General features: G+C 40.1%; 1 protein-coding gene across 1 annotated transcript; it reads left to right on the top strand.

Moving 5' to 3' along the window:
• Positions 1-6,195: 6,195 nt before the first annotated feature.
• On the top strand, positions 6,196-9,911 carry LOC138901727 (uncharacterized). The gene is made up of 4 exons (XM_070189510.1): positions 6,196-6,543; positions 6,638-6,883; positions 9,430-9,640; positions 9,751-9,911. Exons 1-4 carry the CDS (start codon positions 6,196-6,198, stop codon positions 9,909-9,911), a joined length of 966 nt encoding a protein of 321 aa, XP_070045611.1.
• Positions 9,912-15,748: the final 5,837 nt, after the last annotated feature.

Genomic DNA, 15,748 nt, shown 5'->3' with positions numbered 1-15,748 from the left:
TTGCTTGTTTGAAGAAAATGAAGCACGAAATCCCCAAGGTCTGTATAGTCCAAAACATCCCGCCTTTGCTAATTGATTGGTGGAAAGACCTTGCACCTTGTGATAGAAATCATGTGAGGAGAGTACTTGGTGACCTACCATCTTTGCTGAATATTCGACCAAATAGGGAACTGATCGAGGCCGCTACCATGTTCTGGGACGAGAAAAGAGCTATTTTTTGATTTGGCAAATATAGAAATGACTCCTCTCTTGGAAGAAATCGGGGGTTTTGCCAAGTTACCATGGGATAGTCCGGGACTGCTAGTGCTAGAAAATCACACTCCGTGTGGTTTTCTGAAGATGTTGGATTTTAAGAAGAATGATGAACTACTCTATCTAAAGAAATCATACATCCTTTTTGAGTTTCTTTACGACCATTATGGGCATAGCAAATCATATCGTATTCATCATGATGAACTAGCCATTACCTCTTTGGGATGGGTGCATCACCGGGTTTATGTTTTCATTGTATGATTCTTGGGGTTGTTACTCTTTCCGATGCAAGGAGGAATGATTCATACTTGCTTAGCCATGGTCGCCAGGACCTTAATGGATGGCAGTGAAGCACAAACTTATACTATCATCCCAATAATCTTAGGTGATATGTACCGTGCTCTGGATCGGTGCAAGCATGGGTTCGGACACTTTGAGGGTTGTAATCTATTGCTACAAGTCTGGCTACTGGAACACTTTCATAGGGGTGAGTATCGTCAACAGATTCTGCGAAGGCCACTGAATGACTACATAGCCAATCATCACCCAAAGAAACTAATGTTCATTCTAGAGAGGTTTGCAAAGGCTGGAAATGCTGTAGGCTGGGTGTGTTTCTTCAGCAATATGACATACGAGGAAGTGCATTGGATGTTTGAATGGTTTCCTAGTAGTGAGTTCATCATCATATTAAAAGGGACTACTCACTTGGTACTGATTGGGCTGTGAGACATATATCCTTACACTCCTATAAGGGTAATGAGGCAAGCTGGAAGAAAACAAGTCATACCTCGGGTTTCCAACATGGTTCAGTACAAGGAAGATTTCAAGGAAGATGTCATCCCATTCAATGTCAAATCACAACACATGTGGAACCAAAAGATCATTGTGGAAGGATAAACTATTGAGCCTGACAGGTATCACGCCAGCCATATGTACTACTATCTATCATGGTTCGTAGATGACATAGCTGGGGACGTCAAACCAGGAGTCAATCTGAAGGATAGAATCATAGATAAAGTGTCTAAGGAACAGGTGACGTATAAGAGGCTACATAAAAGAGTGTTCGAGTCTGAAGCTAAGCATCTGGAGCAACATAAAGTAAACATAGAGGCGATAAGGGAATGGAAAGAGATTTCCACTAAGTCGACGAAGAGATTAGAATACTTGGAGGAAGGACTGATGGATCTAGAAAGGAAGATGAGAAAGAGACTTTGGGATTGTCAAGGCATGAACGATGATGAAAGAGGAAAGCTGGCAAAGGCTTAATTATTTCTTGACATGCGTGATATGGGAAACATGATTGATGAGGTCAAAAGAGCCAAGCATGGAGAAGGTCCTTTAGGGACCAAGTAGATTAGGAAGTGATGTTCTTTACTGCTTTCTAGTTTAGATTTAGATTTCGATATAATAAGGCTTAATTTTATTAGTGACTTTATTATTATTATTATTATTATTATTATTATTATTATTATTATAAATATTATTATTATTATTATTATTGTCGATTTACTGAAAGATTGTTTTGGCTTGTTTTCGCACTAATGAAATGAAGAAAACATTGGCATCAATTTTCTCCAAGTGTATTTGTCGCTTAGTCCTACCTCTAGCACAATGAGGTCCCCAAAATTAGAGAGCGAATTATTGCATGATTTGTGTGATACAGGTTTAAATATTGCAAACACTATTTTATTTTGCCTTACTCACTTGGTCACCTATTTTTTTATTTCTTTATTTATTCCCATTCCCAAAGGTTGGTTACTGCATACTAGCATAATCAACATACCACACTAGATCCAGAGGACCTCCACCTATTCCTCCACCTAATGTGGAGGAAAATATTGAAACTTCAGATGGTAGAAGCACCCCAGGGCAAAATAAGTTGGTCTTACGTTTGGAGCAGAAAATCCTGGAGCTATAGGGGGAGCTTGAGCAAGTCCGAAATCTGGCAAACCTTTCCCTTACTCTCAATGTTCCAGATATCAACCAAAAAAACCCAACTACCCAAAACCAAACACCGCCACAAAACACTCAAAACTAGAATCCACCACCTATAGCTCCAAATCCTCCCGCACCAGACCAATATCATAATCCCGCACCTCCCCAAAACCTTAACCCACCATAGTGCAAACCCCTCAGCAACATCGCCATCACCCAAATCAATACCCGCAAACCACTACTTATCACACTCCCCCAAATGCACCACAACCTACTCTCGATCCCCAAAACTCAACCAATGAACACCCATATACCCAAGTTCCAGGAACTCATTAAAGCAATCCGATATATGTGGAAACCTTACCCCACACCCCGCAACAAACCTTATACATATCTGAGGCAACTGAGAAGGACCTGCTTATTTAAAACATGGCAGAGGAACTGAAGAAACTTACAGGGAGAGTCCGGAGTGTTGAAGGTGGGAAAGAGGTTGAAGGTATAAAATATGAAGATTTGTGTATTCAGCCAGATGTAGAACTGCCGAAGGGTTACAAACCTCCCAAATTTGAAATGTTCGATGGCATTCGTCATCTGAAGGTGCATCTGAGAACCTACTATGATAAGCTTGTAGGAGTGGTAAGAATGAACAAATCTAGATGAAACTGTTCATACGAAGTCTTACAGGAGACGCCTTGTCTTGGAATATCAGTCAAAACCTGAAGAAGTGGGCAAATGGGGTAAGTATGGCATCAAATTTCAGGACTAGATTCAGGTTCAACAAAGAGAATGCGCCAGACATTTTCTATAACCAAAACCTAAAGAAGAAGCCGACAGAAACCTTTTGCGAGTATACTACTCGTTGGAGATTAGATGGTGCAAAAGTAAGGCCAACACTTTAAGAAGAACAAATAAACAAGTTCTTTGATAGAGCTCAAGATCCACAGTATTATGAAAGGTTGATGATCATAGAGAATCACAAGTTCTCATACATCATCAAGTTAGTAGAGAGGATAGAAGAAGGAATCAAGAGTGGGATGGTGACTAAATTTGAGGCGCTGCAAGCCACAAATAAAGCCTTGCAATCAGGAGGTATCTCTAAGAAGAAAGAAGTGGGTGCTGTGATGGTAGCCCAAGGCCCTATGTCTTGCCTCACATACCAAACACCTCCACCCACAAATCAACCCTCACCCCCAAAATACCAATACCCCTGCCACCACCTACCATACCTACAACACTCAACCTGCATATTACCATTCACCTCCACCCGCTCGCCAAAACTATCCAAAACCATGTCCAAATTTCAACCGCAGAACTCCTAGACAATATACCCCAATTGCTGAACCTATAGCCCAACCGAGAGACTGAAGGCCACTAGTTACATCACCCTTATTCCTGCTGTTGCTATTGAGAACCCTTCCCAATGGATCAATCCCAACAAAACATGTGCCTATCATTCAGACATGAAGGGTCATACCATTGATGATTTTCGCACATTAAAAGATAACATTCAGACACTGATCGACAGTAAGGTTATACAACCAAATGAAGCTGCATCAAATATCCGCAATTACCCTCTCCCGGATCACAGGGGTGAGGGGGTGAACGTGATAGAAACTGATGATAAATTGGATCAAGAAGGGTTCATCAGACTCATTCGATAGGGAGACACTCCTAAAACATCTCCGGTCACCCTCACGCCAGTTGTGGTACAAACCCAGGAACCATTTGAGGTCGAGGTAACTACACCCTTCATTGTAGTAGTAGAACCCACCCCATCTTACAAGTATGATGCTGTCCCATGGGATTATGTTGCGAAAGCGAGAAGAAAGGTAAAAGCCAAGATGGAAGAAACAAATATCGCGGAAGGTATGACTAGAACTGACATAGTTTACACACCTGAGAATCTGGGAGGAACGGGCAAAGAAGCTGCACCTAAGCCGCTTGTTGTTGAGACAGGCACTGACGATCTTTGGAGAAAGATACAAGCAAGGGAATACTCTATTATGGACCAGCTAAACAAGAATCCCGCTCAGATATCCATCTTATCACTGTTGCAAAACTCAGAAGCATACAAGAATGCCTTGATGAAAGTGTTAAGTGAAGCTTATGTACCCGCCAGCATCACTAGTGGAGAGATGGCTAACATGGCCGAGTAGGTACTGGAGAGACATAAAATTACTTTCCACGAAGATGAGTTACCACCAGAAGGGTTGAGTCACAACAAGGCATTACACATCATAGTGCAATTTGAGGACAAGTTCATTCCCAAGGTCCTGATAGATGGAGGTTCGAGCCTGAACATATGCCCACTGACCACTCTGAAAAGATTAGGTAAAGGCCTTCATGAGATATAGATGGGAAGCATGAATATGAAGGTATTTTACGGATCTCAGAGAGACACTATCAGGGAAATCAACCTTGATCTACAGATGGGTCCAACTTGGTTTGATGTTGAGTTCCAAGTGCTAGATATATCTGCTACTTACAACCTATTATTGGGACGACCATGGATACATGTAGCTGGGGCAGTAGCTTCCACTCTGTACTAGGTTGCGAAGTTCGATTGGAATCATCATTCATGGATACGGAAGTAACCCTATCTACACCAACCAGACCGTCCCAGTCATCAAAAACAGGAGCAATTTGGGCGGAGAAACATATAACTGCATTAAGCGGGTGAACGCTATTGAAAAGGATCGATGGTGGAGCAATAAGATAGAAAGGATATTATTGTGGATAAGATATGAACCAGGCAATGCTCTTGGTCAAAAGCTTCAGGGGATCAGTAAACCAATACAACCACAGTATCATCGATCGACCTTTGGACTCGGGTATGAATACATCGTACAAGAACATCAGGATTGGATATCTCCATGGCGCGCCCATTATTATCTTCTGGAACAACCCATACCACCTCTGCACCCAACATTCCATCAGGTTGACATGATATGGGGTGTTGGCCGGTATGAGGAAGCTGTTTTGGTTGGTATGAGGAAGTTGTTTCTGGACGAGGAAGACATGGACTGCAAAATAACTGTAGAGGAGGAAGAGGAGGAATACCTTTCCATTTAGACAATGGGAGAAGGATCTATTCTCAAGAACTAGACTGCTACATCATCTCGGGCCCGCCGAGTACCTGGGCAGCCTGGCAAAATTAGCATGACTTATTTTTAAATTGTTTTGAGCATTTATGACATTTTAAGTATTTTGTTTTGAAATAATTACTCGAGCCATCGAGTCATACTTGTTGATAGTTTTAAGCTTTATTAATGCATTATTGCTTTTTGTATTTATTATTATATTTCTACATTCTTTTTAGCATAATTATTACATATCCTGATGAACCTATGACTATGATAAGACAACGCAACATAAGGACAATGATTCGGAAGATGATATAATACCTGAGGAAATTGTCAAAGAGGTAGAAAATTTTGAAAACAAACCAAAGTCTAATTTGGAGGAAACTGAGGTCGTTAACTTAGGGGATTCTGAAACAGTCAAAGAAACTCGCATAAGCCTTCACCTATCACTGTCAGAGAAGGAAGAGTATATCAGGTTTATAAAAGAATATAAGGATATTTTTGCATGGTCCTATAACGATATGACTGGTTTAAGCACATCCATAGTATTTCACAAGCTACCTACCAATCCCATGTGTCCACCGGTAAAGCTAAATCTCAGAAAGTTCAAGCCAGATATGAGTCTGAAGATAAAAGAGGAGGTCACCAAGCAAATCAAAGCCAAGGTTCTTTGAGTGGTCGAATACCCAACCTGGTTAGCCAACATTGTGCTGGTTCCGAAGAAAGATGGGAAAGTTAGAGTATGTGTCGACTACCGATATCTGAACAGAGCAAGTCATAAGGATGATTTCCCATTGCCTAACATACACATACGGATTGAAAATTGCACCAAGAATGAACTCCAATCCTTTGTGGATTCTTTCACCGGATATCATCAGATTTGGATAGATGAAGAGGATGCCGAAAACACCGCCTTTATCACATCATGGGGAATACATTTTACAAAATGATGCCATTTGGTTTGAAGAATGCTGGGGAAACCTACATGAGGGCCATGACGACTATCTCCCACGACATGATACACAAGGAAATAGAGGTGTACATGGATGGTGTTATCATCAAATCTAAAAGGAGTTCATATCACAGAGCAGACCTGAAGAAAGTTTTTGATCGACTTCGAAAATACAACTTGAAGTTGAACCCTGCAAAATGTGCCTTCGGAGTCCCTGCTGGAAAATTGCTAGGTTTCATTATCAGCCGCCGAGGTATTGAGCTAAACCCATCAAAAATCAAGGCTATCCAGGACTTGCCACCACCGAAGAACAAGAAGGACGTGATGAGTTTTGTAGCATGCCTTAATTATATCAGTCGCTTTATAGAATAATCAATAGTGATATGTGAGCTGATCTTCAAAATACTGAGGAAAGATTCTTCAACAAGCTGGACTGAAGAATGCCAAAAAGCCTTCGACAAAATCAAGGAGTATCAAGCTAAACCGCCCAAATTGGTCCCGCCAGAACCAGGTAGACCTCTATTACTTTATCTGTCCGTGTTGGATGGAGCCTTTGGCTGCATTTTGGGGAAACAAGACAAAACTGGAAGGAAAAGTTGGCGATATATTATCTGAGCAAGAGGTTCACGCCTTACGAGTCCTGATACTCTTTGTTGGAACTGTAAGGCCCCGTTAAATATTTCCTAAAAACTGGGGTTCCATGATGTCGGGGTAGGCGTAGAGGTTAATAATAGTAGAAATTATTTGCGGCGAGCTTGCGAGCAGCGGTTTAGACTTTTTGGATTGAACAGTGCGCTGGAAAGTTGAAGGAAAATATTTGGCAAAGATAGGCATTTCAGTGGCCCATTATGCGGCCGCATAATCAATATGCGTGCCGCAGAATGGCCGTAGAGTGAGACAGTCTTATGGGCCATTTTTTTATGTCAATTACGCGGCCAAATATGCGACCGCAAAACCATTTTTCGGGCCGCACTCGGATCACATATCCTGCTTTGAGATTTTTGCAGATGGGAGATTTTACGACGCATTATGCGACCACAGAACAGGTCTGCGGGCTGCATAACAACCGCAGACCCAGACACATTTTTCCAGTTTTTTGGCACCAAATTGTGCGGCCGATATGTGGACCGCATATTCATTCCGCGGTCGCATATGCGACCGCAGATCCTATCTCGGGGCTTCATTTTTGGGGTTTTTAAAACCCACCCTACCTCGTTAAAACACATGCCATAGTCCATTTTTAAGCATATTCCTGATATTCTTTAAGTGAGAAAGAGTTCTTAGAGTGGGGGAGTAACCTTCAACCTATTATCCATCAATTCTTGCTCAATTATTAAGGATTAACAGAGAAGTCTTCACCATAAAGGTAAGAATCTATGCCCTAGCTCTTAATTTAGAAAATCATCTAAAAGAGGAGTAATTAGCATGTGTTATCAAATAATGCAGGAAGGTTGTGAGCTAAAAATGGTAGAGAATGGGTTGAGGGATGATGGAATCTTTCGTAAAAGGACCTTAAAAAACCTTAATGCACACCCGGTGCTTGATAATATGCTCAAATGAGCTAGAATCATGATCATCTTCTTAATTTTGGGTCACCATGTTAGATTTCTAAAATATATTGAAGTTGTTAAGAACTCCGGAACGTTTTAAAGGTTTAAGGAAGCTCAATTGAGGTATGTTGGCTAAAACTCTCTCTTAGAATCGAATTCCACGGTGTTCACGTAAGTTATGAAAGACCCAAGTTGATCATTATAAAATCGGTTATCCCGAGTAATCTTGTGTTGAAAGATACATGTTCAATATATGTTTCAAATGCATTTATTCATTCTATGTTATCTTTTGAGTATATATATTCAAAGTGTGACTGTGTGTGTTATAATTGTTACGATTTCAAGTTATTCTTGAGTGAAGGTTATCATGCCAAATTATGTGAACAAAATCTCTATATGTCTAAGACTCTTAATTGCTCTCATGTGTACCTAAAAGCCTTGAATTGAAGAGTCTTGTGGTCGATAATGGTAATGGTGTGTAAAAATGAAAAGGGGAGCATTCGGCCAAGTGCCAAGAACGGTATTATAATTGTCGCCATTAGTGCCGATGAATTGAATAGATATGAAAGAAGTATGATATGAGATGATTGACTAAAAAAGGTAATGTATTGGGTGAGACGGCCTAGCCGATGGTCGTGACTGTGCTGGAAATGATAATTGAAAATGTGGTTATGGTTGATGTCTCAAATGAGATGACCTAGCCGATCGGGTCATGATAGGACTCCGTTTAAGAATACAATGGTATTGTGAATTATGGTATATCGGCACTAAAGATCACCCAATATAATAACATGGAAATTGACTTGAAAACTTATGTGATCCTTAACTTGATGTTTTAGTATTATTTGAAGCTCTTATTGAATTCTTGACTGTTCCCCCTTGTATTATTATTCATTCTATTGAGATGGTGTTTAGTTTTACATACTAGTACTAGTCGACAGTACTAACGTCCCTTTTGTCGGAGGCCCTGCATCTTTAAATGGATGCAGGTGATTCCATAGCATGCAGTGTTGATCAGCGATAGTGGTACACCCTCTTCCCAACAGACTTGGTGAGCCCCACTTCATCCCGGGGTCACGTATTGTATTTGTTTTTCATATTATTATCACGTCTTGAGGTATAGCCGGGGCCTTGTTGCCGGCACTATCATAACACCCTTTTGTATCTCTTAGAGGCTCCATAGACACTATGTGGGTTGTACATGGGTGCTAGAAAAGTCAAACAAATTATGTTGTGTTTTGATCTCTTGTTTTACTCGAATCATAAGAATGTGTGTATTTTTCGAATTTAAAATGATGTAACCAATGAGACGATTTAGTATTGTATATATGAACTTCCTACTGTTTAATTAATGAAATCATGTATTCTCTTGATCATGGGTGAGTCGGGTAGAAAGTATCTATAGGCTTGCTCGATCGGGTTCACTTGGTTGAGCGGCGGTCGTGCTTCCCGAGGTTGGGGCATGACAGGAACGCACCTGTTGTTCTTTGACATGGAAAGCCCAAAAGTTGAGACATTATTTCTGTGCGTTCACTACATATCTCATATCAAGGATGGATCCACTAAAATACATCTTTCAGAAACCCATGCCTACGGGTAAGTTAGCAAAGTGGCAGATACACTGCTAAGTGAGTTCGATATCATCTATGTGACGTAGAAGGCAGTCAAGGGGAAAGCGTTGGCTGATCACTTAGCGGAGAATCCCGTAGACGGAGAAGACAAACCACTGAAGACGTATTTTCTCAACAAGGAAGTGTCGTTTGTAGGTGAATATATTACCGATCCATTCGACGGTTGGAGGATTTTCTTTGACGGAGCAACAAACATCAAAGGAGTAGGCATCAGAGCTATTTTAGTATCAGAGACTGGTCAATATTATTCAGTATCCGTAAAACTCAGCATCCCATGCACCAACAATATAGCGGAATATGAGGCGTGAATCTTGGGACTCAGGCTGGCCATCGACATGAACATTCAGGAGTTGCTGGTAATCGGATATTCAGATCTATTAGTACACCAGGTACTAGGAGAATGGGCTACCAAAAACACAAGAATATTGCCATATTTGCACTGGGTACAAGAACTGATCAAGAGGTTTACAAAGATAGAATTCAAACATGTTCAAAGGATTTAGAATGAGTGCGCAGATGTATTAGCTACCTTGTCTTCCATGATACAACATCTAGAAAAGAATTTAATCGATCCTATCCAAATAGGAATTCATAAGCAGCCAATTTATTGTGCTCATGTCGAAGAAGAGTTTGACAGAAATCCATAGTTCCACGATATCAAGGAATACTTGGAAAAGGGAGAATACCCATAGAATGCTACACACACTCAGAAGCGTACGCTTCGAAGATTGGCCAACCATTTCTTTCAAAGTGGAGGAATTTATATAGAAGGACTCCTGATTTGGGATTATTGCGATATGTCGATGCCAAGGAAGTATCTAGATTGCTCGAAGAAATACATCCCGGGACTTGCAGACCACACATGAATGGTTTTGTTTTGTCCAAAAAGATATTAAGAGTAGGTTATTTCTGGTTGCCTATTGAGACAGACTGCATCAAATATGTTCAAAAGTGTCACAAATTCCAAATACATATTGATATGATATGAGTACTACCCAACGAACTCAATGCAACTAGTTCACCCTAGCCTTTCTCTTCTTGGAGCATGGATGTTATCAGACCAATTGAACCCACTACTTCAAACGGACACAGGTTCATTTTGGTGGATATAGACTACTTCACAAAATGGGCTGAAGGTGCATCCTGTAAGGCTATAACTAAGAAGGTCGTAGCAGATTTTATCGAGGATCACATTGTTTGTCGATTTAGAGTACATAAGTCAATCATTACTGACAATGCCACCAATATCAACAGTGACCTAATGATAGCTATGTGTGAAACACTCAAGATCAAGCATCAGAACTCTACAACATACAAGCCGCAAATGAATGGAGCCATAGAAGCCGCCAACAAGAACATCAAGAAGATATTGAGGAAAATGGTGGACAACTAAAAACAATGGCATACGAAGATACCGTTTGCTTTGCTCGGGTATCGGACTACCATTCATACGTCAACTAGGGAAACCCCCTACCTACTGGTCTATGGTGCTGAAGCCGTTATCCCTGCCGAAGTGGAGACTCCTTCCTTAAGAATCATACAAGAAGTCGAACTCAGCGACGCATAATGGGTACGAAACCGGTATGAACAACTAGCTCTCATTGATGGTAAAGGAATGAACACAGTGTGTTACAGTCAACTCTACCAGAACAGAATGGCAAGGGTTTTCAACAAAAAGGTTAGATCAAGGCAATTCACACTAGGGCAATTCTCACCCAGGATGAAGCAAAGGGGATATTCACACCCAACTGGCAAGGCCCTTACATGGTTCACCAAGTACTGACATGAGGAACACTTATACTTGCAGAAATGGATGGAGAGATTTAGCCAAAACGTATCAATTCGGACTCAGTCAAGAGATATTATGTTTAAGACTATGATTGCACTTTCTATTTGATGTAACCTAAACTACGCTTGACCTTATTCCCGTTTAAGAGGGGATACATAGGTAGCCCTGTGGGTTCGATCACATCTTAATAAAATCTTCATTCCCCATATGGTTAGAAACTTGGGCAAGATCTCGAGATTGCCCGATCTCATCGTATTTAGGATCACCAAGGAATGTATCGCCAGAAGTCTGCATTTAAACTGGGGCAGAATTTTGAGGAAGATCCTCAAAATTAGGAGTTAAGAAGGTTGTAATGTCTCAAAAATGTGTCACAGTCACTGATGCGACAAAATTATTTTCTTTCATGCATTATCACATATTTCGAACAACTAAATTTTTATATAAACGATTTATCATAAATGTATGTTTTTCGAAAATTTCATTTTTCTGTAGTAGCTAGACGTTACCCAGGGTGATTCAAACAGGACCTTCGGACTGGATCGAGGGCAAAGCAAGTAATTGATATCACGAACCAACCTCCTCCTCTACAAAACTTACGAATTGTCTTTGGATGCAGGCATAATGGACATAACAAGAACGTCCGCAAATATATACATACAACAAGTTCCCTATCTTCACACCGACAGAAGTCACCAAGCACAAACACGCCAAGCTAAGAATCATTTTTCCCCTCATACCTAATCACTGCTCTTCCTGCATTGGGCTAAACACTATCCTCACCATTGGATAAGGCTAAGCACTACATTTCCTGCATGAGACTAAGCACAGTCTCCATTCCTTGCATGAGGCTAAGCACTGCCACTATTATCGCATAAGGCTAAGCACTACCTTTCCTGCATGAGACTAAACATTGTCTCCACTCCTTGAATAGGTTTTAACACTGCCCTCACCATTGCATAAGGCTAAGCATTGCCTTTCCCTGTATAAGACTAAGCACTGTCTCCATTCCTTGTATGAGGCTAAAAACTGCCTTCATTGTCGCATAGGGCTAAGCACTGCCTTTCCTGTATGAGAATAAACATTGTCTCCACTCCTTACATAGGGCTAAACACTGCCATCACCATTGTATAAAGCTAAGCACTACCTTTTCTTGCATAAGACTAAGCACTGTCTCCATTCCTTCCATGATGCTAAGAACTGCCTCTATTGTTTCATAAAGCAAATTGTCTCCATTCTCTGCATGAGGCTAAGCACCGCCTCCATACTGCATAAGGCTAAGTACTGCCTCACCACTACCGAAGGCTAAGAACTTCCTTTCCTCGCAGGAGACTAAGCATTGTCTCCACTCCTTGTATCGGGCTAAGCACTGCCCTCATCTCATACAAGACCAAGCCTTATCATGTCTCATTCCCGCATACGACCAAGCATTCCTCGTTTCCCCTATCAAACGATTGATATCACCGCATACTTGTATTTCATGGGCTGAAACATTGCCACATTGTCCGAAGGCGTCATAGTCCGAAGGTACCATCCTCAGAGCCTGAAGACACCATGCCATGGCCGGAGGATCTTTCAAAATTTCATATCATTATTCAAAGAAATCATTGTCCAGAGGCACCATCCTCTTGGCCCAAGGGCACCATTTTATGGCCTGCGAATCCCTTGTCATACGCTTCATGACCCAGGACGTCATGGTCTAAGGACATCATCCTCATCGTCGATAGACATTTTCATGGTCCAAGGGGAATTTGCATCATGTTTAGATTTTTGCAATAGCCCCATATGTATATTCACGTGCATTGTGTTTTATGTTCTGCACGTAACTCGGGAGGTAACCATTCTACAAACAGGAGCAATTCCCGCTCCAGTTTCCGTTCACAACGTTCACATCTTTCAATCATCTCAAACATAACCAATTATTAGCAATTGATTACCCTTTGTCCCGTAACAGCTCAAATACTTGCCTTATACATCCGTAACGTTCAAATTCATAGCTCCACCTGAAATTATAAATTACTCCTGATAGTATCACATCCAAAAGACCCTTGTCCAAACGCACGACCACTCTTATAACAAATCCATCAGTTTCATTCGATGTTGGATCCAGAACTACACACAGACTAATTCCCGTAACACCAGGGATATGTAGGCAACTCAAGAACTAGGGTTCAGTCCCATTTTTCAAAATACATCATCCCCAACTTATTTTGGACAAAATTGGTCATCATTTTCTTTACCCGACAACTCTTTCATCATTCCCGGGTAAAGAGGGACAGCTGTTGATACCCAATTTTGCCCTCATGTATTTATAAATGACATATATATTTTTAAAATATCATTCTTACATCATCACCAATTTACAAGAGTCATATAAGTATTTTCTATAATTTTGAAAGCTTTAAAATAGATTTTCTTGCATTTACATTACTTGACTATATATTAATTACCCCTTTAAATTATTTTGTGATGACTTAATCCTCCACATTTATTATTTTCGTCCACATATATGTTTCATAATATTTTACTTCATTTCATATAATTATATTTGCATTTTAAGCTATTTACATAATTTTGCAACAATAACCTATATGCTATGCATAATTACATTTTATTTACGTTATTCATGCTAAAATAGTATTTTTATATTTTTATAATGTCAATTTATTATTTTCAATCATTTTATTGCATAAGTAATATGTTATTATTTATTAGTTATTTTTATTTAAATAATTTTGTGTATTTGATTTATAGCCCAATCCTCAAGCCAATTTTCAGACCCAACAGGCAGCCCAAATACCCCAAAACCCTTGGCTCAATAATGCTATCCCAATCCAAATGACCTCTGTGAACAACCCGGTTGCGACCCGTTTAAATGACTCCCCCGCTCCCCTTTTATCTTGGCCGTTGATCTAAAATGATAAACGGCCCATAATAAACCAACCTTTTTCCTTATATACCCTTATCCAAACCCTAATCCCATTTCCCCTCAGCAGCCGCCTCTACACTCTCTCAAACCCTCCCCTCACGTGTTACACCCTATATTTTTGTACATAAAAATGCATCGTAAGCAAACTAATGTAGGACCAAAAATGAGATAATATTTAAAAGTATATAAAGTAAGTTAATAATGTTACCTCTGAGGTTACAAATATTGAAGATCATGAACAACAAGTACAAAGAGGGTTGGACAGTTCAGAAGCTAAAGCAATTGAATAAAACAATGTTTCGTCGAAAGTCGACAAGTTGGGAATGTTATAACATGTACCTTTGGGGTGATACTAGGGTGATTAACATGATAAGGAGATTATGTTATGATTTATATTAGTCGTATGACATCCGTTTGTTATTTTTTGAAGTCAAGAGAGTTGTGGAACAAAAGTCGATGAAAGTCATCACAAGTTACACTCATAAGTTTTACTGAAACTTTGGGTCAAATGTAACTGCGATTTTCTCCCAATATACTTAGAGTTATGTGTTGTTCCACCCATAAAATTAAATATCTATGAGTCTATTTTCCAACTCATTAAACCATTTATCAATACGACATCGGAGTAGAGAGATATGTGCATTTTTGCGATACTGCGCAAGCTGCTAGGTGACAAGTAGGTGTGTCACCTACTTGCTTAAATAAAAGCCCAAAAATGGGCCATTTCGGGTCGTCCAAAGAGGCCTTTTAAGGGCCTATTTTATTCATATATTAGACTTAAAATAGAGCATAATAACCAGACATAAGCTCTGCAAAGAATCCTCCAAAAAAATTTCCCACAAACCCTAATTGATTTTCTCTCCCTTTCAAGTTCCAATTGGAGGTAAAACTTGGAGTTTGAAGAACCAAGATAGGAGCTGAGTTATCCAACAAATAAGGTGAGTTTACTGCTCTCTTTCATCCATTTTTTCTGCTGTAAATTCATGGTAAGTCGTTCTATACTTGTAAGAACTCACGGGACGGTGATCGGAAGCCGTGAGTTCGAGTTATTCACTTGTAGCGGACTGTTTTGTGGACTGTTTTGTGTTGCTGTTGGGCTGCATGTTTTACTACTATTTTGTGGAGTTTTGGAGGAGGAAGGGGGTTTATAAACACCATATAAATGTAGGGTGGTTGGCTGGTCGTTCGTCATAACAATTTTGGGTCATTTGACACTACTACGGGGTGTGTTGGGCTGTTTTGTAGTATTTGATGGTGTATATAGGGCTGGAAAATGATGTATATATGTTGTTATTGTTCTGTTCTTGTATTGTTGGTGTTATCTTGAATTTGGAGGAAGGGCATATTATAGGGGAGATGCTGCCCGTTTTAATACAAAATAGGTTTGTCGTTCGTTGTGCGATAGTTGTACCTTTCGTAACTTAACGATAGTATTATTATCATTCTTGTAGATTAAGGTGTGAAGAGGTGAGTTCAACTTGGTGATTGGAAAGATTGTGATAAGGTATGTTAAGGCTAAGCCTTCCTTCATTTTGGCATGATCTCGTAGCTACATGTGTTAATAATGAGACATAAAGAGAAGTTCGTATTCATGAATTTATTCACATTATTCTAGTCTCATAAGTTACAA

The sequence above is a fragment of the Nicotiana tomentosiformis genome, chromosome 11 (genome assembly GCF_000390325.3).
Source record: "Nicotiana tomentosiformis chromosome 11, ASM39032v3, whole genome shotgun sequence".
Classification (NCBI taxonomy): domain Eukaryota; kingdom Viridiplantae; phylum Streptophyta; class Magnoliopsida; order Solanales; family Solanaceae; genus Nicotiana; species Nicotiana tomentosiformis.
Note: the sequence above shows the minus strand (reverse complement) of the source record. Positions and strands in the feature narration are given on the sequence as shown.

What these genes read in the sequence shown, in the direction of transcription:
- LOC138901727 (XM_070189510.1), top strand. Translation starts at nt 6,196, where the DNA reads ATGGGGAATACATTTTACAAAATGATGCCATTTGGTTTGAAGAATGCT. An exon ending in CACCGAAGAACAAGAAGGAC is followed by an intron (nt 6,544 to 6,637) that starts GTGATGAGTTTT and finishes TACTGAGGAAAG; the next exon opens with ATTCTTCAACAAGCTGGACT. An exon ending in TGATACTCTTTGTTGGAACT is followed by an intron (nt 6,884 to 9,429) that starts GTAAGGCCCCGT and finishes TATGTGACGTAG; the next exon opens with AAGGCAGTCAAGGGGAAAGC.